The sequence below is a fragment of the Pogona vitticeps genome, chromosome 2 (assembly GCF_051106095.1).
Source record: "Pogona vitticeps strain Pit_001003342236 chromosome 2, PviZW2.1, whole genome shotgun sequence".
Taxonomy (NCBI): domain Eukaryota; kingdom Metazoa; phylum Chordata; class Lepidosauria; order Squamata; family Agamidae; genus Pogona; species Pogona vitticeps.
Window position 1 is genome coordinate 196569138 of NC_135784.1, and position 23478 is coordinate 196592615.

Here is a 23478-nt window from a genome sequence, read left to right on the forward strand (position 1 = left end):
ACGCCTTGCCACTTTGTGCCAGCTTCTGTGCCGACATGAGGAGAGCCAACGCAGCTAATAAGCACCACCTTCTCAAGTCGGCGCGGACGGAGCTTATAAGGATGCAGTAGCTTCTATTACAATATGGAGAGGGCCATTTTTTGCTTTCCCTGCACTTTGACAACACGACCGCGCCCGCTTTTCGGACCCAGGCTCCTACGCGGGAGGGGGGGGGCGGGAATTAGACGGATGTTTTGCCCCGCCTTCGTCTGCTTTTCATTGGCTACGAAGCGCGGCTTGCCACGCCCACGCCTCTGTCCGAGGTTGATTCCGACCCGTCTCGTGCGAGCAAGGCCGATGAGTCGATCTCAGATACACTTTCAGACAGCCTTCCCTTTCTTTTTTCCTGATCGAATCAAGAGGCTGCGTCGTCGCTCGTCGAGCAATGGATGGATAAGCTGGGGGAGAAAATGGCGGAGAAGGTGCAGAAGAGGTGAGTAGGATCTGGTTTGGGGTTCAGCTCAAGGCTGGGCGAGAGGGAGCAGAATCGGTGTCGGGTTTGGGGTTTTGTGGGAGACAGAGAGAGGAAGCAAAAAAAAAATCCGAGCCGTTTCCTCCCCAAGACCCTGCTTAGCTCCCTTGTTAGTTGCAGACCATTCACTGGTATACCAAAACAAATAAGACAGGGTTATCGACCAGTTACAAGAGTTACGAAGGGATCTGTTTGTTCTGGTCTTGTTACATTTTAGGTCTGTCCAGATCTGACACAGGCACACCAAGGCCCTCCCCCCTTGGGCTTCGTGGCGTCCTTAGCCCTGCTGTTGACGGGTTGTTGTTTTTCTGGTCGTCTCACTCCGTTCAGGCTACAGCGCCGCGCACCTGATGGGTTTCAGTGGGCTTTGCCCAATGAAACTTAAACCTCATTAAATCTCAGGATAATTTCCCCCTATTTGAAGTTATTCCTCCTTCCATTTTCTGTATTCATTTGGCCCCTTCATCAGGCCTTTGTCATCTTGCAAACTCACAAGAATACTAACGCTAAAATTTAAAATAAAACTATATCGTTGTGATATGCTGAAAAGGAACAAGGCAGTGCACTGAAGTATTTGAAATCAAGCAAAAGAGACCCTGACTGAAGGCTTACAATCTACACTGAAGGCTTATGATCTCAGCAGCTACATTCAGAGTAAAAGTCTCGTATTTGCTTTTCCAGCCTTGGCTTTTGCATCACCTGTATACAGAAGCAACCACACACTGTAGACTTTGAAGATGGTCACAGTTAGTTGTTTGACAATTAAAAGTCAGGGATGGGGATGTTTAGCCGTCCAGTTATTGGATCACCATTCCCATCAATAGCATAAGGTAAAGGTAAAGGTTCCCCTTGAGATTTAGTCCAGTTGTGTCCAACTTTAGGGGGCAGTATTCATCCCAGTTTCCAAGCCGTAGAGCCAGCGGTTGTCCATATACAGTTTCTGGGGTCACGTGGCCAGTGCGACTAGACCGGAACGCCATTACCTTCCCACCGTGGTGGTACCTATTTATCTACTTGCATTTTTACATGCTTTCGAACTATTAGGTTGGTAGGAGCTGGGACAAGCGATGGGAGCTCACTCTGTTGTGTGGATTCGAGCTTATGACTGCTGGTCTTCTGACCTTGCAGCACAAAGGCTTCTGCGGTTTAACCTGCAGCGCCACCACATTCCCTAACATGCTCAATGATAGAAGAGGGTAGAAGTTTCTTTCTTTCTTTTCCACCTTTCTCTCAATTTAGGGATTCAAGTCGGCTTACAGAATGGTTGTGCTAGAGACAACCATAAACATAGACATTAAAATAAAAAGTCTTTTAAATTTAGGAAAAGGAAAACAAAGGTACGTAGAAAAAAAGAGTCTTATAGAAAAGAAAAGCATTGCATTGTTTGAGGAAAGCTGTCTTTGTGACTTTATCAGTGGCCAAAAGCTTGACTGAAGAGAAAGCTCTTTGTATACTAATGGAAGGGCAAGAAAGAGGGAAATTCCAAGAAGTTTTTTATTCTTACTCCTGCTGTCCTTCAAAATAATACAATGTTACCTTCCAATACCTTTTTTAAAAAATATATCAGTGCAGTAAATTGCAGGTTTGTAAGAGGATCCAGCTTCTTAACCTAAAGTTATGCTTCTTATTACAGAATATGATAATAACAGTAGCAGTGTTTGTTCACCATTGTTTCTCAACTGCTCAAAACAATTCTCATACCTCAAAACAGTATTTCTTACAACAGCTTTGGTTATCATGGTTGTGAAGATGGATGTTGATTTTACATTGGGTAGTTTCCAAAGAAGCTTCCATATTAGTTTATGTAAGTGCATCAGACAAAAAGAAAATCACTCAAAGCAAAAACAAGAAAAGAGACAAAAACATTGTGGCATCTTAAGGACTAACTTCTGTATTTTAATACGAGTTTTAATGCATAAGTGCTCTTCCTTGGACTTAAGTGTGAGACTAGTTTTCCTTCTAGCATCAGATCTACGGATCCTGATCACCTGTCTTGTCTGGTTAAGTTTCAGGGTTTTTTTTACCTCATTTATTCCATTCCTGTCTCCATGCACCAGTTTAATATCTCAACAGCTGCCCTGGAGTGAGATGGAAAGGAAAAGTTGGGTGTCTGTTATTTATTTATTTAAAACATTTTTAGTCTGCACCACAACTCCTAGTGGGTTACTTACATAATGCTGACATTGAATTCTCAGAGGATCTTTCCTAGTAGTTTGATATAGGTAATAAAACTGTAGGAGAGAAAAGATGAGAGACACTATGGGGCCTGAAACAGTGATTGTTTCCTTACCCTGTCCAGGAAGAACTGGCCCCTCTGGAAGCTGTCCCAGCTGGACAGTGCTGAAGGATACCACAAGCTCGTACTGAAAGCCACTGAGAGATTCTACTCTGTTTTGTAGAGAGTCAGATTTATTTCCCTGTGCTTTGGATAGACACGGAAGACATGGTTGTTGTTTCTGTTCATCTCTCTTCTAGTGTAAAGATTGCCCCTGGTGCTGTTGTCTGCGTGGAAAGTGAAATCAAAGGAGATGTCACGATTGGTAAGAGCAAATTGGTTGTGTGATGCTTTATTTGTTGGTGTCTTTGGAGCTAATAATCAGTCCTTCCAATTCCCAGGTATTGCTTATTGTTATAATGCAGGTATTGGATGATATGTGTTGGGTAATAGGATATCTCTTGGGGGGAGGAACATCCCTGAACTGTGCTGCTCAAAGCACGACTCAGCTGAATAGATCTAGGAAGGGACCAGGAGCAGTGTGGAACAGTTTGTCTCCTTGTGTGCCACAGCTGAGTGAGAATCTGTTTTCCTACTTTCCCACTCCGCTAGACAACCACGTATGAGCTTACTGTGTATTCTAAATAATGCACAAAGTCCCAAAATGTGAAAAATGTGCAGAAATGTGTAATCTCAGCCAGCCAAAATTTACACCCCTGCCTTTGAGAAAATCCACGTGTGGCCTCTAATACTCCCCTCCTTCACACATAGTGCTGTTCCTAGAAATGTAATTAACTGACAGTGTTCTGAATTCATTTTCCTTGTTTGAAAATATAGGTGATTCCTCTTGGTTACTAAACAACAAACTACTTTTTAATTTGTATTTGTATTTATTGAGACTGTTTGATGTCTTCAGTTTATACTTCCAGATGATAAGATCTGGTGTTTAACTTTTGAAATCCCATCACCCCCATGTATACTTTGTATCTCATTCCACATTTTCATAAACCTAAATGTAGCATTCACCTTTATTATGTTAAGTAGTCATGCATATTCATGTTGCAGGCTAATGCTGCTAAGAGGCGGAGCTGAGAGATATGTAATAAAGAAGGTGAGTCAGAGTCAGTCAGTCAGAGAGTCAGTGAGAGTGGAGAATCAGATGCAGTGGTGCCCCGCTTAACAATTACCTCGTTAAACGACGAATCTGCTTGACGATGAGGCTTTTGCAATCGCAAAATGATGTTTTAATGGGAAAAATCTGCTTTACGATGATCGGTTCCCTGCTTCAGGAACCAATTTTTTACTTTACGATGATCAGAAAACAACTGATTGTTGGGTTTCAAAATGGCCACCCGCTGTGCAAAATGGCTCCCTGCTGTTTTCAGGACTTAATTTTTGCTGTACAGGCACCGGAAAATGGCCGCCCTATGGAGTATCTTCGCTGGACGATTAGGTATTTAGCCCATTGGAACACATTAACTGGTTTTTAATGCGTTTCAATGTGTTTTTTTTTACCCCACCTGACGACGATTTCGCTCTACAGCGATTTCGCTGGAACGGATTAACATTGTCAAGCGAGGCACCACTGTAGAGTTTGGTATTTGGGAGATCTGAGGTGTGATTAGAATGAAGAATGAATTAGAACTGTGATAACCAATAGAAGGTTGAGATTGATGATAAACCTGTAGAAGTCACCTATGATTAATAATCAAAACCTGTAATCAATAAACAAGTTTTATTTAAAAGACAGTGAAGTTTGGATCTTCATCTTCATCCTTCCATAAGTAATGTTGATTTTAGTGATCAACTGATGGCAGCTGGTGAAAAGGAGTACAGTATTGGTTTGCCTTCGTGTGCTCTGAGTCAGGCAGGGGCCACGAGGGGCAAACATCACACTAAGGCTTTCCTGTGTTTGCTGAAAACTAAATAGAAAGACAGGTATGTGAGTGACAGCAGAGTGCAGTTGAATATCACTGGACCAGGATCTATGCACACTTGGGAGCCAGCTATGAAACTGGAAGGACTCACTCTTGAGCATGTTTAGAACACCTTGAAGAATTTTGGGTGACATATTCCTGTTATCCCAGGAATAAACTTTGTATCTATCCCATAGGACCTCGAACAGTGATTCACCCAAAAGCCCGGATAATTGCAGAAGCTGGACCAATAGTGATCGGAGAAGGAAACCTCATAGAAGAACAGGCATTTATCATTAATGGGTCAGTGCGATTTCATATGTTAGAGTTTTATACACTGGTTGTGATCACTGAGGCCGCCTTTCCCAACCGGCTACCCTCCACATGTTTTGGACTATAACTCCTCCAATGGCTGATCTACTGCCATGTTGGTTAGGGCATATGAGAGTTGTGTTCCCAAATACATGGAGAGCATCAGGTGCCACTCTTGATGCCAAAATGGTTCTGTTTAGCTGCAGAGAGAGTACAGTATATTACAAATTATGTTTGTTGTAGGTTTAAATAACAGGTAAACAATTTTTAGCAAATGGATCATCGTAATTTTTAACTAAGGGATGTGGTAGCACTGCAGGTTAAACCGCAGAAGCCTCTGTGCTGCAAGGTCAGAAGACCTGCAGTCCTAAGATCGAATCCATGCGGCGGAGTGAGCCCCCATCACTTGTCCCAGCTCCCACCAACCTAACGGATTGAAAGCATGCAAAATGCGAGTAGATAAATAGGTATCACCACAGTGGGAAGGTAACGGCGTTCCATGTCTAGTTGCGCTGGCCACGTGACCACAGAAGATTGTCTTCGGACAAACGCTAACTCTATGGGTTGGAAGCAGAGATGAGCACCGCCCCCTAGAGTCGGACACGGCTGGACAAATTGTTAAGGGGAACCTTTACCTTACCTAACTTTTAACTTGGTAAATTCAGTTGTGCATGGTGCTAAATACTTAGAAAGTTGTCTTTTGGGGGAATATTATAGAAATATAACCCAAGTTACAAGTTAATTAAGAAGTTACAGTTTTTCATCTTCTGAATCCCTTATTACAGACGTTCATCATGAACCAAGCTAATGTTAAAGAAAAGGATGCTATTAAGTCAACGCTGGCTAACTAGGACACAACATCTTAGTAAATATTGTTGTTGTGGATCAGTAATTAATATCCACGACAGGGCTGATTTTGTTGGTTTGAGTTTCCTTGTTGAAGAGAAACACCATTAAAAAAATAAGTTAAAAATACCTGAGTTAAAGAGCATGCCCCCTTTATAATCCATGTCGTCAGCAGTTCACTGCCAAAAACAAGTAGTTGTATAGATTTCTTTTAGAGTTCTCTTGATTCTAGGAGCATAATGTTCAGGAAGTATTTAGAAAATCATGTGAAGCTCTTCTGTCATTTTGAATGAACACAGCTTCATAGGGTGACTAGCATTCTGCTCATTCCTTCTTTAGTCTAGCAGAGCATGCTAACTTCAGCAAAGATCAGCTGTCATCATCAAACCTGCTGTCTTATTGATCTTCCTTTATGAAGAAGGTGACACGAGATGACTCTGAAAGGTTTTGCTCTTCTGCCTTCATGTTTCAAACCTACATGGGGATTTTAAGCCATTATTCTGCAAACTGAGTTGAATAGCTCAGTGCATTAGGTATCTGATTGCTGAGTCAGGGGTTGGGAATGCAGTTCCCCTCTATGCATCCCTGAAGAGCCAGCCTGTGTGGCCTTGGGCAAGCTGCGCCATCCTCAGAAGAAGGACTTCTGAGTACTCTACCTAGAAAACTCTGAAAAAGGAATCACTGTAAGTCAGAATTGATTTGACAGCTCATTGTTGTTGTTGTAGTCCAAACCAGAGCCGAATTCATATCTGAATTGCTATATACATGTTAGGTATTACAGTGTTCTTGCAAGGTCACATCCTTTCCAGTATTCCAGAAGAAACAGGCTTAACTGGGGAAGAGGTGCAATAAAGGGTCAAAATCAAAAGGCTCCATTTAGTACAGAGATTGTTAATCCTAACGATTAACAAAATCTCAGTGTTTTCACAAAACAATGACATTTTCCTAACCTTTGGAAATATTAATACAGATACTCAATTCTCTTACAGCTATCCTGAAAATATTACCCCTGATACAGAAGAGGTGGCAGCCAAACCCATGATCATTGGTACCAATAATGTATTTGAAGTTGGCTGTTGTATCCTTTCAAAGATCAGTATTCAGAGACAGAGTGGTCTCTGTCTGGGCTCTACAACAAAGGTTACAGAATATTTTAAGTGATAAAAAGATCCTTTTTGTCATGTAGCAATTTCTTAAAGCCACACCTCTCATGGTGGCAAATTATTTGACATTGCACAGGTACTGTTGGTACTTGATTAATCTTTTTGTATCTTTTTGTGGTCTTTCTCTCCAGCGCTATGCATTTCTGAAGCTGCAGGTTAAGGAAACCGTTTGTTGTTGTTAGTCATTAAGTCGTGTCCGACTCTTCATGACCCCATGGACCAGAGCATGCCAGGCCCTCCTGTCTTCCACTGCCTCCTGGAGTTGAGTCAAATTCATGTTGGTCGCTTTGATGACACTGTCAAACCATCTCGTCCTCTGTCGTCCCCTTCTCCTCTTGGCTTTACACTTTCCTAACATCAGGGTCTTTTCCAGGAACTCTTCTCTTCTCATGAGATGGCCAAAGTATTGGAGCCTCAGCTTCAGGATCTGTCCTTCCAGTGAGCATTCGGGGTTGATTTCCTTCAAAATGGACAGGTTTGTTCTCTTTGCAGTCCAGGGGACTCTCAAGAGTCTCCTCCAGCACCACAATTCAAAAGCATCAATTCTTTGGCGGTCAGCCTTCTTTATGGTCCAACTCTCACTCCCATACATCGCTACTGGGAAAACCATAGCTTTGATTATGCGGACCTTTGTTGGCAAGGTGACGTCTCTGCTTTTTAAGATGCTGTCTAGGTTTGTCATCACGTTCCTCCCAAGAAGCAGGCATCTTTTAATTTCTTGGCTGCTGTCACCATCTGCAGTGATCATGGAGGCCAAGAAAGTATAATTTGTCACTGCCTCCATATCTTCCCCTTCCATTTGCCAGGAGGTGATGGGACCAGTGGCCATGATCTTAATTTGTTTTATGTTGAGCTTCAGACCATTTTTGTGCTCTCCTCTTTCACCCTCATTAAGAGGTTCTTCAGTTACTCCTCACTTTCTGCCATCAGCTTCGTATCATCTGCATATCGGAGGTTGTTGATATTTCTTCCGGCAGTCTTAATTCCGGCTTGGGATTCATCCAGTCCTGCCTTTCACATGATGTATTCTGCATATAAGTTAAATAAGCAAGGAGACAATATACAGCATTGTCGTACTCCTTTCCCAATTTTGAACCAATCAGTTGTTATCCTGTTCTAACTGTTGCTTCCTGTCCCACATATAGATTTCTCAGGAGATAGATAAGGTAGCCAGACACTCCAATTTCTTTAAGAACTTGCCATAGTTTGCTGTGGTCCACACAGTCAAAGGCTTTTGCGTAGTCAGTGAAGCAGAAGTAGATGTTTTTCTGGAACTCTCTGGCTTTCTCCATAATCCATCGCATTTTAGCAATTTGGTCGCTAGTTCCTCTGCCCCTTCGGAATCCAGCTTGTACTTCTGGGAGTTCTCGGTCCACATACTTCTGAAGCCTACCTTGTAGGATTTTGAGCATAACCTTGCTAGCGTGTGAAATGAGTGCAATTGTATGGTAGTTAGAGTGTTCTTTGGCACTGCCCTTCTTTGGGATTGGGATGTAGACTGATCTTTTCCAGTCCTCTGGCCACAGCTGAGTTTTCCAAACTTGCTAGCATATTGAATGTAGCACCTTAACAGCATCATCTTTTAAGGTTTTAAATAGTTCCACTGGAATGCCATCACCTCCACTGGCCTTGTTAGCCAGGCTTTCTAAGGCCCACTTGACTTCACTCTCCAGGATGTCTGGCTCAAGGTCAGCAACCACACTGAGTTGTCCGGGACATCCAGATCTTTCTGGTATAATTCTTCTGTGTATTCTTGCCATCTCTTTTTGATGTCTTCTGCTTCTTCTAGGTCCCTACCATTTTTGTCCTTTATCATGGACATCCATAGTTCTTCAGACTCTGTCCACCAAATCTGGTTCCTTAAATCTCTTCTGCACTTCCACTGTGTATTCATAAGGAATTTGGTTTAGATTATACCTGACTAGCCCAGTGGTGTTTCCTACTTTCTTCAGTTTAAGCTTGAGTTTTGCTATAAGAAGCTGATGATCAGAGCCACAACCAGCTCCAGGTCTTGTTTTTGCTGACTGTAGAAAGCTTCTCCATCTTTCGCTGCAGAGAACATAATCTGGTTTTGATATTGCCCATCTGGTGATGTCTATGTGTAGAGTTGCTCTTGTGTTGTCAGAAAAGAATGCTTGTGATGACCAGCTTGTTTTCTAGGCAAAACTCTATTAGCCTTTGCCCTGTTTCATTTTGAACTCCAAGGCCAAACTTACCTGCTGTTCCTTTTCTCTCTTGACTCCCTACTTTAGCAATCCAATCCCCTATAATGAAAAGAACATCTTTCTTAGGTGTCAGTTCTAGAAGGTGTTATAAGTCTTCATAGAATTGGTCAATTTCAGCTTCTTCCGCATCGGTAGTTGGTGCATAAACATGGATTACTGTGATGTTGAAAAGTCTGCCTTGGATTCATATTGAAATAATTCTATCATTTTTGAGACTGTATCCCAGTACAGCTTTTCCTATTCTTTTGTTGACTATGAGGGCTACTCCATTTCTTCTACGGGATTTTTGCCCACAGTAGTAGATATGATAATCGTCTGAATTGAATTTGCCCATTCCTGTCCATTTTAGTTCACTGACGCCCAGGATGTCAATGTTTATTCTTACCATCTCCTGTTTGATCATATCCAGCTTCCCAAGGTTCATAGATCTTCCATTCTCGGTTCCTATGCAGTATTTTTCTTTGCAGCATTGGACTTTCTTTTCACTTCCAGGTATGCACAGCTGAGCATCCTTTCGGCTTTGGCCCAACCACTTCATTAGCTCTGGAGCTACTTGTCCTTGTCCTCCGCTCTTCCTCAGTAGTATGTTGGACGCCTTCCGACCTGAGGGTCCCATCTTCCAGCATCATATCTTTTAGCCTTTTGTTTCTGATCATGGGGCATTCTTGGCATAGATACTGGAGTGGCTTGCCAGTTCCTGCTCCAGGCAGATTGCGTTTAGTCAGAACTCTCCACTATGACCTGTCCATCTTGGGTGTCCCTGTACGGTGTAGCCCATAGCTTCTCTGAATTACTCAAGCCCATTCACGACAACAAGGCAGCAATTCGTGATGGGGGAAGGAAACCCTACAAGGTCAAATTGCTGAGTACTTTTCTTAACCACAACATGTAGATTCTCAAGCAATGAAGATAGGAGACAACAATGTGATTGAATCCAAAGGTCAGTGTGCCAATTTATATGTGAAATCTAATCATACGGATTATTTTCTGTAGTCATTATCCTTTTAAGAACCCAGTACGCAAGGGCTGTGCACTTGAAGCCTTCTGCGCTTGCCCTGGTGATCTCTGGCTGACAGCCACACAAGCCAGAGAGCACAACATTACAAACAATTATTGTTGTATTTCCCTTTATGTAAATAGCATTAAAAGAGGAACTGTATGCAAAATGGACTATTCATTATATGGTTTTCCTCAAAGAGGATATCAAAGAGGATAGTGGCCTATGTTCATTAACCTTACATTGTGCTGTGTGCCATTTGGAGTTTGTTTGTCTTTTTAAAGACGCTCCATTACCTTGAGAATCTAAATTACCCAGCGGTACTACTGCTCAGAGGGGCAAGTGGCAATCAATATAAAGGCCACCAGGAGGCTCAGTCACATACATTACATCAGACACTGTTGTAGCCAGATTGGTCATTCTTGAGAGTCTGCAGGAGCCCTTTTTTAGCCAATTTGTCTACGGGCTGGGCAAATACAGGCAAGGAAATTAGGATGGCTTTGGAGGGAAAGAGAATCGTGAATTGAAAAATAGAATCTTGAAAGAAGGTTGAAACCAGACACCTTCAACCAAGTGCCTTCCAAATGCCTTAGCCTAGAACTCCCATCATCCACAGTCAGCATGACTGGTCACTCGATTAGACAGATTTGTGGGTGATTTTCTTGGTTTCTGTGTTGTGTCTTTTTAAAACCTTTAATAGTTGTGGGGGTCTTCCTTTGTTTTGCTAGAAGGTAAAGAGGGTGACACGGATTTCAGGGTAGAGTAGAGTTAAAGATTGTTGGAACTAAACCTAGAAATGGAGAAGACTCCATTTGAGTGTGCGAATAAGTGCAGCCCACATCTAATTGTACCTTTTTAGCGGATGCCATGGCAATTGGGTTACAGTGGTGCCCCGCTTGACGATTACCCCACTCCACAACGAATCCGCTTTAGGATGTTTTTTGCTATTGCGATCGCAAAACGATGTTTAAATGGGGAAAATTCACTTTATGACTATTGGTTCCCTGCTTCGGGAACTGATTCTTTGCTAAACAACAATTTTAAAACAGCTGATTGGCGGCTCTCAAAATGGCTGTCCGCTGTGCAAAATGGCTCCCTGCTGTGTTTAGGATGGTTTCCTCGCTTAACAGGCACTGGAAATGGCTGCCCTATGGACGATCTTCGCTGCACGATGAGGCATTTCACCCATTGGAACGCATTGAACCGGTTTTCAGTGCATTTTAATGGGTTTTTTACTTTCACTTGATGACGATTTCGTTCTACAGCGATTTTGCTGGAACGGATTATCATCGTCAAGTGAGGCACCACTATTAAACTTCTAGAAACAAACCTGGAAGAAGGAATGGAGGGCTAGCAGGAATGTAGTGGCATCCAGCTAAAGATGGAGTAGTGGATAAAGCAGATCATTGAGCTTCCTACCATGTGGTAATGCAAGTCTTAAACATCTTTTCTCTAGCGTATGTGGGTAGGAATGTGTTTTTGACAAGTGGATGCATCATTGGTGCCTGCTGCAATGTCAACACCTATGAGGTCATTCCTGAGAACACAGTAATCTATGGAGCTGATTGTCTTCGTCGTGTCCAGACTGAGCGGCCACAGGTGAGTGCTCATCAATCCATGTTATGCTGTTGGCAGTTGGTCCTCCCTTACCATGATTCTGCCAACTCAGTCTCACCTCTGATGATAGCTCCGTTTAGCTGAAGTCGTGGCTTCAAGAGCCCTGGAAAATGTTCAGTTCACATAGGAGTTTTATTTGTATGATGGATAATGGCTGTCTCAGACAATGATGTAAAAGTTATAGCAAGATGTGAAATTCTGCTAAAAGAGGAACACAATCTACCTCTCTGCACAATCAGGAGAAATAGATTGTATAGGCTGTGATTTAATTACAGTGGTGCCTCGCTTAACGAGCGCTTCGTTTAACGATGAATTCGCTTAGCGATGACTTTTTCGGAGCGATCTTGCGCTCCATTTAACGATGTTCCCTATGGGCGATTTTCGCATAGCGATGACAGTTTGGGTCCCCCTGTTTCGCTTAACGATGGTTTTGACAGCCTCATGTTGGCTGTTCTTTATATGTTTAAAAATGTTTAAGCATGTTTAGAATGCTTGAAATCATAAGTGCACTTAATAAACCCTTTGTTAAACTAATTTGACTTTGTTCCGACTCTTTTTAAATTTGTTGTAATTTTTTCCCCCACTGAGATGCATTGAATAGGTTTCAATACATTTCAATTGGGGAACCGTGTTTCGCTTAGCGATGTTTCCTATGGCGATTTTCGCTTAAGGACGGCAATCCGTTCCCATTGGAACGGATTACCCGGTTTTCAATGCATTTCAATGGGAAACCGCGTTTCGCTTAGCAATGTTTTCCCATAGTGACAATTTTTTTGGAACCAATTAAAATCGTTAAGCAAGGCACCACTGTATTCCAGTTTAGACTCCCGCAGGGTTAGGAAAGTGAATTACTCCAGGATCCTCCCCTTTTCTATTTGCTCTTCAGTTTATCATGTCTTTTGTAGACCTATGCCTGCTTGAAAGAGAGCCCAAGCAAAACGGCCTCTAACCCTCTCCTCCTCGGCAGGAACACTAGAGACGAGCTTCTGCCTCAGTGTGAACGGTTGCAATGGAGAAGGCAGAGTTTTTTTGGCCAGAGTTTCCATTGCAGTTCCCTATAAGGATAAAAGGAATGCTATGGGCTGTTCTTTATTGTCTCGTAGGCAAAACCTCTGCATTGAGTGTTTGGAGGAGAAAAAAAGATTCTTGTCAGTAGACAAGAAGATTCTGCAAGCCAGATCATGTCTCTTCCTTGCCTTGTGCCTTTAGTGCTGCTGCAGCTCTCAAGCCAGCTATCAATTCAATTTGCTCTTTTCCTGCTTGAAGAGCAAAAATTTAGGCAGCACAACTCAGACTACGAGCGCCAACACCTGTCTTCACCTCTTTCTAACACTGTGCTTTTCCTTTTAGCCACAGACATTGCAGCTGGACTTCCTAATGAAAATCCTACCGAACTACCATCATCTTAAAAAGACCATGAAAGCAACTTCTACTCCCGTGAAAAGCTGAAGACCTCCCTGCATGATCACCAAAATTTGCCAGCAAGGATGTCCCGCTGTGTTTCTCAAATTTCACTTCCCTAAGAACTAACTTGCAAGCTATTGTTGCTTTCCCTTCTCACTCATCCCACTGTGCAGCTTCCTTTTATTTATTAAAATAGGGAAAAGTAAAAGTTGTGTTTGACATTTTCCTTTGTGTTCACATTCTTGTCCGTTTGTGTGGTTTGTCTGTATTTGCGCTGTTCTTGTTGATAAAATCATGTGTTTTGACAAAGGGAGGAATTGTTGAAGCCCACCATTGAAGACTGCAGCTCCCTCATTCCAGCTGCTGAGCTTTCAGCGATAAGAAAAAGGAGTAGCATTGGGGCAAACAGCTATAGGCAAACATTGTAAAACTCAGTGATTTCATTGGAAGATAGCTAAACATATTCCTAACACTTTCACTAAAATAATTGAAACTTACAGATGCTTAGCTGTATAGATCAGCCTTCCTTGCCTTGATACTTCTCCAGATGTTCCTATCAGCCCTACCAATCAGGACAATGGTTGTTGCAGCCAAAAACATCTGGAAGGTGCCATGATGAGAAAGCCTGGCTTTAAGATATCTTGTATATTAGAGGTGTTAGTTTTCTCATTCCTACTTCAGAGAAACAGGCTATATTAAAATCAGTACCCTAGTAAATTAGCAGGACTTGCTGTAATCTCCCCCTGGCTTTATGCTGCTGCTATCTCTTGGCCTTAGTTACAATATTGTTTGAATATATTCTAGTAGTAGCATTCTGCTAGAGAGTTTATAGAGTTATCCTGTCCTTAAAACTGTAATCCTAAATGTAACTATTTAAGAGTATGCCTCATTGAATACAGTAGGATTTCCTTCTGACTAAGCCCCATAGGTGTGCTTTGTTAACCTAATCTTCAGTTTTAGTAAAGCCATTATCAGTCTGTTCTATAAATCTATTTCTTCTGGGAAGATAAGCTTAAGGATCCTTAAGCCTGATTGTAAAGGACTTAAATAATTATGTGTGGAAATGTCAGTTTTAATGGTACTTAAGTATTGTTAAATTTCTCTAGATAACACCTTTTTGTTAGGTAATTATACAGGATAGGAGAGCTAGTTTCTCTGCTCTCTGGGGCTGTCCAGAGGTTGGGACCATAAAACTGACTATCTCAGAAGTTTCCCAAGAAAAAGTCATGTGAGCCTTGTCTCAACCCGTTGGCATAATTAAAGGGGATGGGGCAGAGAGAGAAATCAAAATAAACATAGCAGTTTCAGAACTAACAGTATTATTTCATCATGAGCTTCATAGATTGAATTGACCTGAAGTAGATTATGGTCCACGAAAGCTCACACTGAAATAAATCTGTTATTCTTCAAGGTGCCATAATAGTTTCCTCCCCCCCTTTGTTTTTCCTTTCTCCTTTAATTTTGCTCATTTTTAAGGCTCTGCTGTTATGTCATCATAAGGCAGCAGTAATAATAATTGCTTTTGTGTGGTCAGGTGGTTGTTTCTGACTTACAGGAGCCTTCAGAAAACCTTATGGGGGTGGCCATAAGTGAGAAGTGACCTACCAGTCCTTCCGTCTGCTGATGCTCAAGGACAAGTGGCAGAGCAAAATACCCCCTCTGCCATAAGCACTCTGAGCGATCTTAGCAGGCCCCTTTCCTAGGAGGCATGGTGAGGATTCAAACTCATGCTGCCAAAGCCAGGAGCTTCAATCCACTGAGCTTTATCAACTCTCAAGCAGCAGTAAGTATTTCTCTGTTACAGATTATTTGTAGTCAGGCATAGCGAGATGCTCCTTACAAGCCAAGGAAGAAAGAGAACATCAACAGCAGATCAGGCAAAATCCAAGAAACAGAACAAGGCAAAAACAATGTAGCATCTTAAAGACTAACCAATATTTTAATGTGAGCTTTTGCGGGCACATCCACTTCATCAGACATATGGGAACAAAATAAAATGTTGCATGAAGTATCAGTTTCTTACTAAATATTCATTGGGTTTTGGATGTATGTTACATTTACATGCAGTAATTTATGGCTTATGTTTTAGGGCTCTGTTGTTAGAATTCCTCAGGTGAAGATTTTTTTACAACAGAGCCCTAAAACAACATAAGCCATAAACTACTGTCTGTAAATGTAACCTACATCCGAGAGCCAATTAATATTTAGTAAGAACCTGATACTTCATTCAATATTTTATTCTGTTCCCATATGTCTGATGAAGTGGATGTCTCCATGAAAGCTCACATTAAAATATAATAGTCTTTATGGTGCTGTTTTTGTCTTGTTTTTGTATGTGTGTTTTTTTGGATTTTGTCTGTTATGCTTACACAGACTAACACGACTACCTCTTCCAAATATAAACAGCAAAGTAAGTTTTGCAGCTGGCAAAAATATTTATTTATTTATTTATTTATTTATTTTATTTATATCCCGCCTATCTAGTCGCAAAGGACTACTCTAGGCGGCTTACAACAGGGAAGAATACAATAAAAATAAAACAACAAATTACAAAACAGATAAAAATAAAAAACAATAAAAGATAAGAAAATCAGAGGTAATCTGGTGAGAAGGCCTGCCGAAACATCCAGGTCTTTAATAGATTCTTAAAAGTGCCCAGCGAGGGAGCTCCGCGAATACCAGGAGGTAAATTATTCCACAGGCGAGGAGCGACCGCCGAGAAGGCCCTATTTCTTGTTTTCTCTTTTCGGGCCTCCCTCGGCGTTAGGCTCCTCAGCCTCACCTCCTGGCTTGCCCGTGTGACCCAGGTAGAACTTGGTGGGAGAAGGCGTTCCGCCAGATATCGAGGCCCTAAACCGTTTAGGGCTTTATACGTAAGCATTAGCACTTTGAAGTCAATGCGGAACTTGATGGGCAGCCAATGCAATGCGGCCAGAGTGGGCGAAATATGTTGGAATTTTTTCACTCCACTGAGTAATCTGGCCGCCGCATTCTGCACCACCTGTAATTTCCGCAGCAACCTCAAAGGAAGCCCCACGTAGAGCGCATTACAGTGGTCTAATCTCGAGATTACGAGCGCGTGTACTAAGGTGGTGAGCGCCCCCACCTCCAGGTAGGGCTGCAGCTGGGCTATCCGCCTGAGATGAAAAAAGGCGGTGCGGACCACCGACGCCACCTGTGACTCCATGGAGAGCACCGGGTCCAGATGGATCCCCAAGCTGCGTACCCCATCCTTTGCAGGGAGGGTCACCCCCCCAAAAGAGAGGGAGTTTCCCAAGTCCCGGACTGTGGGGGGGCCCCCACCCTCAATACTTCCGTCTTGTCCGGGTTCAGCCTAAGTCCGTTCTCCTGCATCCATTCCAGTATAGTCCCCAGGCAGCGCTGGAGGCACAGGACGGCTTCTCCTGCAGTTGGCAAAAAGGAGATGTAGAGCTGCGTGTCATCCGCGTACTGGTGACACGAAGCCCCACACCTCCTGATGACCCCACCCAGCGGCCTCATATAGATGTTACATAGCATTGGGGAGATAATCGACCCCTGTGGAACCCCACAATTGAGGCTCCACGGGGCCGAGACTCTCTCCCCAAGCTGAACTCTCTGGGGACGGTCCTCCAAGAAGGAGCGGAGCCAGGACAATGCCAGGCCACCTATTCCCAGCTCGGAGAGCCTCCCCAGGAGGATACCGTGGTCAATGGTATCAAAGGCCGCTGAGATGTCGAGGAGGACCAGCAGGGACACTTTGCCCCTATCGGCCTCCCTCAGTAGGTCATCACACAGGGCGACCAAAGCCGTTTCTGTGCCATGGCGGGGCCTGAAGCCCGACTGGAATGGGTCCAGGGCATCTGTTTCTTCCAGGAGCGCCTGAAGCTGGTCGGCCACCACCCTCTCGACTACCTTGCTAAGGAAGGAAACATTGGCGACGGGCCTGTAATTGCCAATTTCGTCCGCCGCCAAACTAGGTTTCTTCCTGATGGGCCTAATGAGTGTCTCCTTCAGGGCAGATGGAAATCTGCCCTCAAGGAGAGACCCATTTATAATAACCGTGGCCCACTCCGTTGTTAACGGCCTGGCTGCCTTGATTAGCCAGGCCGGGCAAGGGTCCAAAGAGGAGGTGGTGGCACGACAGCGATCAAGCGCCCTGGAGACAGTGTCAGGCGTAACAGGCTGAAAGGTGTCCAAGATCACCGGGCAAGACGGAGCGCTGGACATCTCAGCTCGACTCACTGTACTCAAAAAAGGAGAGAGGTCCCGGCGGATGGCCTCCACTTTTGATTTTAAAAATGCTGCAAATTGGTCCGGCGAGAAACTAAGGGGAGGCCCATCGCCCGGACCAACTCCGGAGAGGTCGCGTACTATACGGAATAACTCCGCCTGCTGGTTGGACGCCTCGCTTATCCGGTTAGCGAGGTATGATCTAGTAGCAGCCTTTACCTTAGCTAGATAAAGGTTAGTAGCGACCCTGACAGCTATCTTATTAAAATACTCCTCCCCCTCTTTCTGAATGAAACTGGTAGGGAGGAACTGCATCGTGCTTTTGAAAAATGTAATAGGACATCAATGTCCCGTTATATTGGGCAGAAGCCAAACAGTGTCATCAGTTCTTCCTGCTTGATCTAAGATGTTCAAGTTCTTAAAATTTAATTAGGGAAAAGTTGAGGAATAGGTAGATTGTGATTTAGTGGCAGATTTCCGTGTGGCTTGCAAGACGGGGATCAATCTCTAACTCCCAGTTGAAGAACCTGAATATCAACATGATTTTTTTTTTAAAAAAAGGTTTTATCTGTGCATGTTTTTTATCCTGATGTGAATTATATTCAGTGCCAGTGTTGGAGGAAAACAGAATGCAAGTTAAACAAATGTTTCTCCCATTTGTACTGCAGAAATCGTAAGTTGGGGCTTTAAACAAAAAGATGGTATATGCAGGCAAGTTATTGTAATAATAATTTTATAGCTGCAGACCTGGAACGGAAACTGGATCACTGAGTCCATCCCCTGTCAAGGAGGGAGGCACAGCGAGGAATCGAATTCCCATCTATGCAGCCAGATGCATAAACCACTGAGCTATCCAGTAGTCTGGCACTCGAAGCTAGACTGGTCTTAGAACTCCCCAATTTTATGTACAATATGTGTCTTTTGTACCTAACTCCAGCCAACAGGGTTCTCCTTTGCAAACCCAAGCCAGTCGGACAAGCCTGAAGTCCGCCCACCCTTGGAGTAGGGGGCTCCATCTAGGTCTTGCCTTTAGTTTTTGAGTCATAAAATACGAATTCCAATTATTCTAGGAAAAATTGTCTAATTTCCAATAGAACGGCTAAAGTAGCTTAAGTGGTACGTTATGAAACATCCAGTTCTAGCCATCAATAATATATTATGAAAATAAATACTGTATCAATATGAAAAATTAACTGCTAAAATAATTTGGCATCCACACATTTTAAAGTATGTCGTCATGCATTTGAAAGGCCTGCAGGCTCACACACAGGCAGAATTTGCACAGCATTGCTGCCATAGCACAAAAGTGCTGTTACATGTCAAGACTGATTTTTTTTCCTGAAACAGCTGCTGCTTTATGATTACAGTAGACAGACAGGCTCTCTTGTTGCTAGATGAAAACATCTTCTGTGACTGATGCTAACTAGTTCCACGGATCTTCTCAATGGTGGCTCTGTCTTTTGTGGAACTCACTCCCACCTGAGGTTCGCCAGGCCCCGTCCCTTCAGCCTTTTGCAAGTTAGTTAAGGCACAGCTCTTTGAATAAGCCTTTAGTAATATTATTTGCCTATGGTAGCTTTCTGTTGACTCTAATTTTTATCATCTATTTTGATTGTCGCCACATGGCTTTGTTGTCCTTTTTTTTGGGGGGGGGGGCGGTAATTGAGTTTAATTTTATCATATGGTGGCTCAGCCCATCTCAAATGTATTGATGCCTGCCACTCTCTTACACTTTCCAGCAATGTGTTTTCTGAAGGGCCATCCATTGGGTTGTCAGTAAAGGACATGTTTTGCCATATATGCAGAAGTCACTGACTCATCTTGTTAAAGCCATACTCCCTTTAATTCCTAATCCAAAAAATCCTTTCCCCTGCTGTGGTTAATGTTCTCTCTCTGTCACTTGCAGTACTTTTAAGAACCTTGAAAGGTTTCATCAACCAAGGCTTTTTAGATAGAAAATGAAAAACTCTGTGAGGCGGTCCTGGAGACATGGGCCTTGACGAGGGACATCTGCTGAGAGTCTAAATGACTCCTGACCTGGAATGGGGAGGTCAGCAGTCAAGAACCTACTGAGCCCAGAGATGGGAAATGTTACTTTTTGGCCCCCAGCTTGCGGAAACTCACAACCAGTTTTGACAGCCATCTTGGTTGTGAGATTCTGGGAGTTGTAAACCAAAAAGATCAGCTCTCATCTCTGATGGAGCCACCCCATTCATTCCTTTTTTGGGGGGTCCCTCAGTTCAATTGTCAGTTCAATGGAGGGTGCAGTTAAGAAATCAGAAGAAGACTGGGACTCAGAATGGCAGCTATGAAGGTACAAGGAAAGATTCTCAAGTGCAAGAATGTCACTGGAGACCATGGTGAACAACATCTACACTATGGTATTCTCAATTATTACATGCGGATGAGAAATCTGAACATTAAAGAAAGCTGACATGGCAATAATTGATTCATTTGACACTTGAAGCTAGAGGAGAGCTTTACAGATATCATAGGCTGACAGAAAGATTAATACAGCGGTGCCCCGCATGATGACGATAATCCATTCCAGGAAAATCGCTGTACAGTGAAATTGTCGTCATACGAAAAACAATTCCCCATTGGAAGGCATTGAAATTGGTTTAATGCATTCCAATGGGGAAATTACCTCGCCGCCCAGCGAAGATCCTCCATAGGGAAGCCATTTTGAGAGGGCAGACCAGCTGTTAAAAATGGCTATCCTGCAAAGCATGGGTCTGAAAAACGCAGGGCAGCCATTTTAGGAACCCGACGATCACCTGTAAAGATCGCCATTTGCGAACAAACGGTTCGCGAAGCAAGGACCTAATCGACGTCCAGCGAAAAAACCCCATAGGAAACATTGCAGTCACCATCCTGCGGATTCGTCGTACAGCAGGGTCATCGTCATGTGAGGTACCACTGTATGTGTGTCCTAAATCAAATCAAGCAGTGAACTCTCCCTGGAAGTTATATATATATAATAATAATATATAATTATAATTATATAATTATATATATAATATATAATATAATAATAATATATAATAATAATATATATATAACCTCCAGGGAGAGTTCTAGGGAGAGTCTAGGACACACATATCTTTCTAGCAGTCTAAACTGAGAGTTTTTCTACTTTGGGTATATCAGAAGACAAGACTCACTGGAAAAGGCAAGAATCCTGGGTAAAGTTGAAGGAAGCAGGGAAAGAGGAGGGCCGAATAAGAGAATGATTGGCTCAGCAAAAGAAGTCACGAGACTTTGGGTTTGCAAGAGCACAGCCAGTCTGTTGGCAGTGAGACTTTTTGGAGGCCACTACTTCATAAGGTCACAGTAGGATAGACCTCATTGACAGCACATAACAACAAATGTTAGAATACTTTATAGAGGGAAAAGAACCCCCAAGTCCAAAGAAGTCATTTCATCGTCCAGCATCAGCATCCCCATCAATCTGCCCTTGACTGGGCCCCTTTGAGCAGTCAGGAGTTTAATTTCAGCTGTTCCCTCTTCTTTTTCTTCCGTTTTCTGGAGAATCCATGCTATGCCCTCTGTTAATGACATTCAAGAGCTTTCCTATCCTCCCTCAATAGGGTTTTCAACCTAAGTGAGATATTTAAAGAGTGCATTCCCCATTTACTCCTCCCCAGTGATTCTACATACGTAGTTGAGCAGGAATTCGAACCCCACTCAGTTGAAAGCTGTACATTTTTAAGCATGGGTTGTTCAGCAGTGGCTAGAATTGCCACTAAATTTGCTTAAGTCTCCCGGATTGAGTCCTAGTCCTTCATTCTATCTATTGTACGCCACACACTGGAAAATATGGCAACCTGCAAAATTTCGAAGTGGCTTAATATATAAATGCAGATGTGGTAAACTGGAATCCATGTATGGTCATAATTAGGAAGGACCGGCATGCCCATTAAAAACAGCTCTTTAAATGGCAGCCTGTGATTTAAATACATAAGTCAACATAGTTTTTTAATGGTTATGGTTAACAGCCTCATGTTATAAATCACACATCAACCCACAGTTGCGCGTGGACTACTGCTTTCTTAATTTTCATTTATCAAGAATATATATTTTGTTTTCCTATGAGTCTCGTTAAGCAATTTTTGTGGTGGCTCAGGCCACAGCCAAACAAGCCTTATTTAAAAATGTGCAGCTTTCCGGCTGGTGGAGTGTAACTCCTTGTAGAGATTGACTGCCATCTAGTGGGTAGGTTATGCTTGGTCTTCTTCTTTGATAACATATAAAAAGTTCAGGAAAAAGTACAGTGGTGCCTTGACTTACGGACATCCCAACATACAACCATTTCGGATTACGACCAGCTCCGGCGGCAAAATTTTGCTTTGACTTGCGGCCAGAGCTTCAAGTTACAACCAGAAAAGGCAGGGGAAAAAAGGTGGGTAATTTAAACTGCTAATCGTTAGTGGTGAAGAGGCTGGTTCTTTGTAGCTCTTTCGTCCCAGCGGTTAGAGAGTGTGCCATCGGAGGAGGCTTCGGGCTGCCTGGTAAGGTAAGGTGCTGCTTTCTACTTTTTAAAAACTCTTTTGGGTGGGTTTTGCAGCGTGGCTTTGGGCTGGATGGTGGGATTATGTTTCTATGCTCTGATGGGTTCTTGCAGAGTTTCCCCTCCCCTAATTCCGATGGGTCTTGCAGGGTTTGTTTGCTTTTGGGGTTTGTTTTTCCCCATTTCTGATGGGCCTTACAGGGTTTGTTTGCTTTTTGCTTTGCTTTTTTTGCATTTCTGATGGGTCTTGCATGGTTTGTTTGCTTTTCTTTTTTTTTCTCCTTCAGCCAGAATGGATTAATTGCATTTCTGATGGGTCTTGCAGTGGGTCTTTTTTTTCTGTGTGTGATTTTTTTTTCTTTCGCTGGAACAGATTAATTGCATTTCAGTGCATTCCTATGGGAAATGGTGCTTTGACTTACAACCATTTCAAGTTTCAACCAGAGTTCTGGAACCAATTAAGTTTGTAAATTGAGACACCACTGTATAAGAAAAAGATGGAGTGGTTCTCCCCCACCAAAAAATACAGATGGAGAAGCAGGCGACACCTTTATTGAACTACTAAAATAATGAAGTAGACAGCTAGCTTTCAATGATAATTCATCAAATAGTTGATAAACGTTAAAGGCAAATGGTTTTCACATTCTGGGGAACTTCCACAGGAAGCTCAGTAAATGGCAAAGAAGCAGCTCTGAAAAATAAGTTATCTACTGTGCTAATTGGAAGAGAAACATGCTGAGAGAGTTGGGTGAACTCTCAGCACATACTGAGAGAACCCAGCGAAAGAATACAGGAAACTGCCTTATACTGAATCAGACTACTGGTCTATCTAGCTGACACTGTTGGAGATGATGGGTATTGTTGTCCAACACACTTGGAAGCCCAATCAGAATGTACTGCCAGGGGCTTGCCAGGCTGCTGGGCATGGTTTTTTCTCACCCTGCATGGAGATGCCAGGGAAACTCCTGGAGACAGAGGATGTTCTATACCACTGGGGACAAGAAACTGGGAGAGGGGGAAATTTATATACTCTACCATAAGCCCATGATGATGAGGGGAGGAAACTAGTTGTATATAATTCCCTAAGATTTTCATGTAATGGTTGTAGGTTTTCCAGGCTGTTTGGCTGTGTTCTGGAGGTTTTTCTTCCTAACGGTTCACCAGTCTCTGTGGCTGGCATCTTCAGAGGATAGGAGTTAGAACTCTGTGTTCTGGTGTAGTGTGTGGGATAGTTGAGTATTTGTAGCTGTGGGATCAGCTTTTTGTCCTTTTCAGGAGATTGGGTGATTATGGTGATCAGGACCAGTGATCACTGCACACAAAAGACTAGCTAATGGCACCCATCAATCACAGTGGCAGATCATCTCCCCCTTTTCACAACAATACACCCATAAGAAAAAACACTCTGATGACCATAATGTTAACTTACAATTGCATCTGGCTAGCCTCTGTTTGAAACAGAATACAGGGCTCAGTGAATTTTTGCAGACCTGGCTCTGTCTAGCACATGGCTTTGTGGGCAGCCAGCAGAGCCATTTGTCATGCGCTCC

General features: G+C 43.0%; 1 protein-coding gene across 1 annotated transcript; it reads left to right on the forward strand.

Annotated features, from left to right (window-relative positions):
- The first annotated feature begins 278 nt into the window (after positions 1-278).
- On the forward strand, positions 279-13414 carry DCTN6 (dynactin subunit 6). Its single transcript, XM_072991869.2, has 7 exons — positions 279-472; positions 2987-3051; positions 4840-4945; positions 6790-6878; positions 10081-10128; positions 11642-11784; positions 13153-13414. Exons 1-7 carry the CDS (start codon positions 429-431, stop codon positions 13249-13251), a joined length of 594 nt encoding a protein of 197 aa, XP_072847970.1. The 5' UTR covers positions 279-428; the 3' UTR covers positions 13252-13414.
- Positions 13415-23478: the final 10064 nt, after the last annotated feature.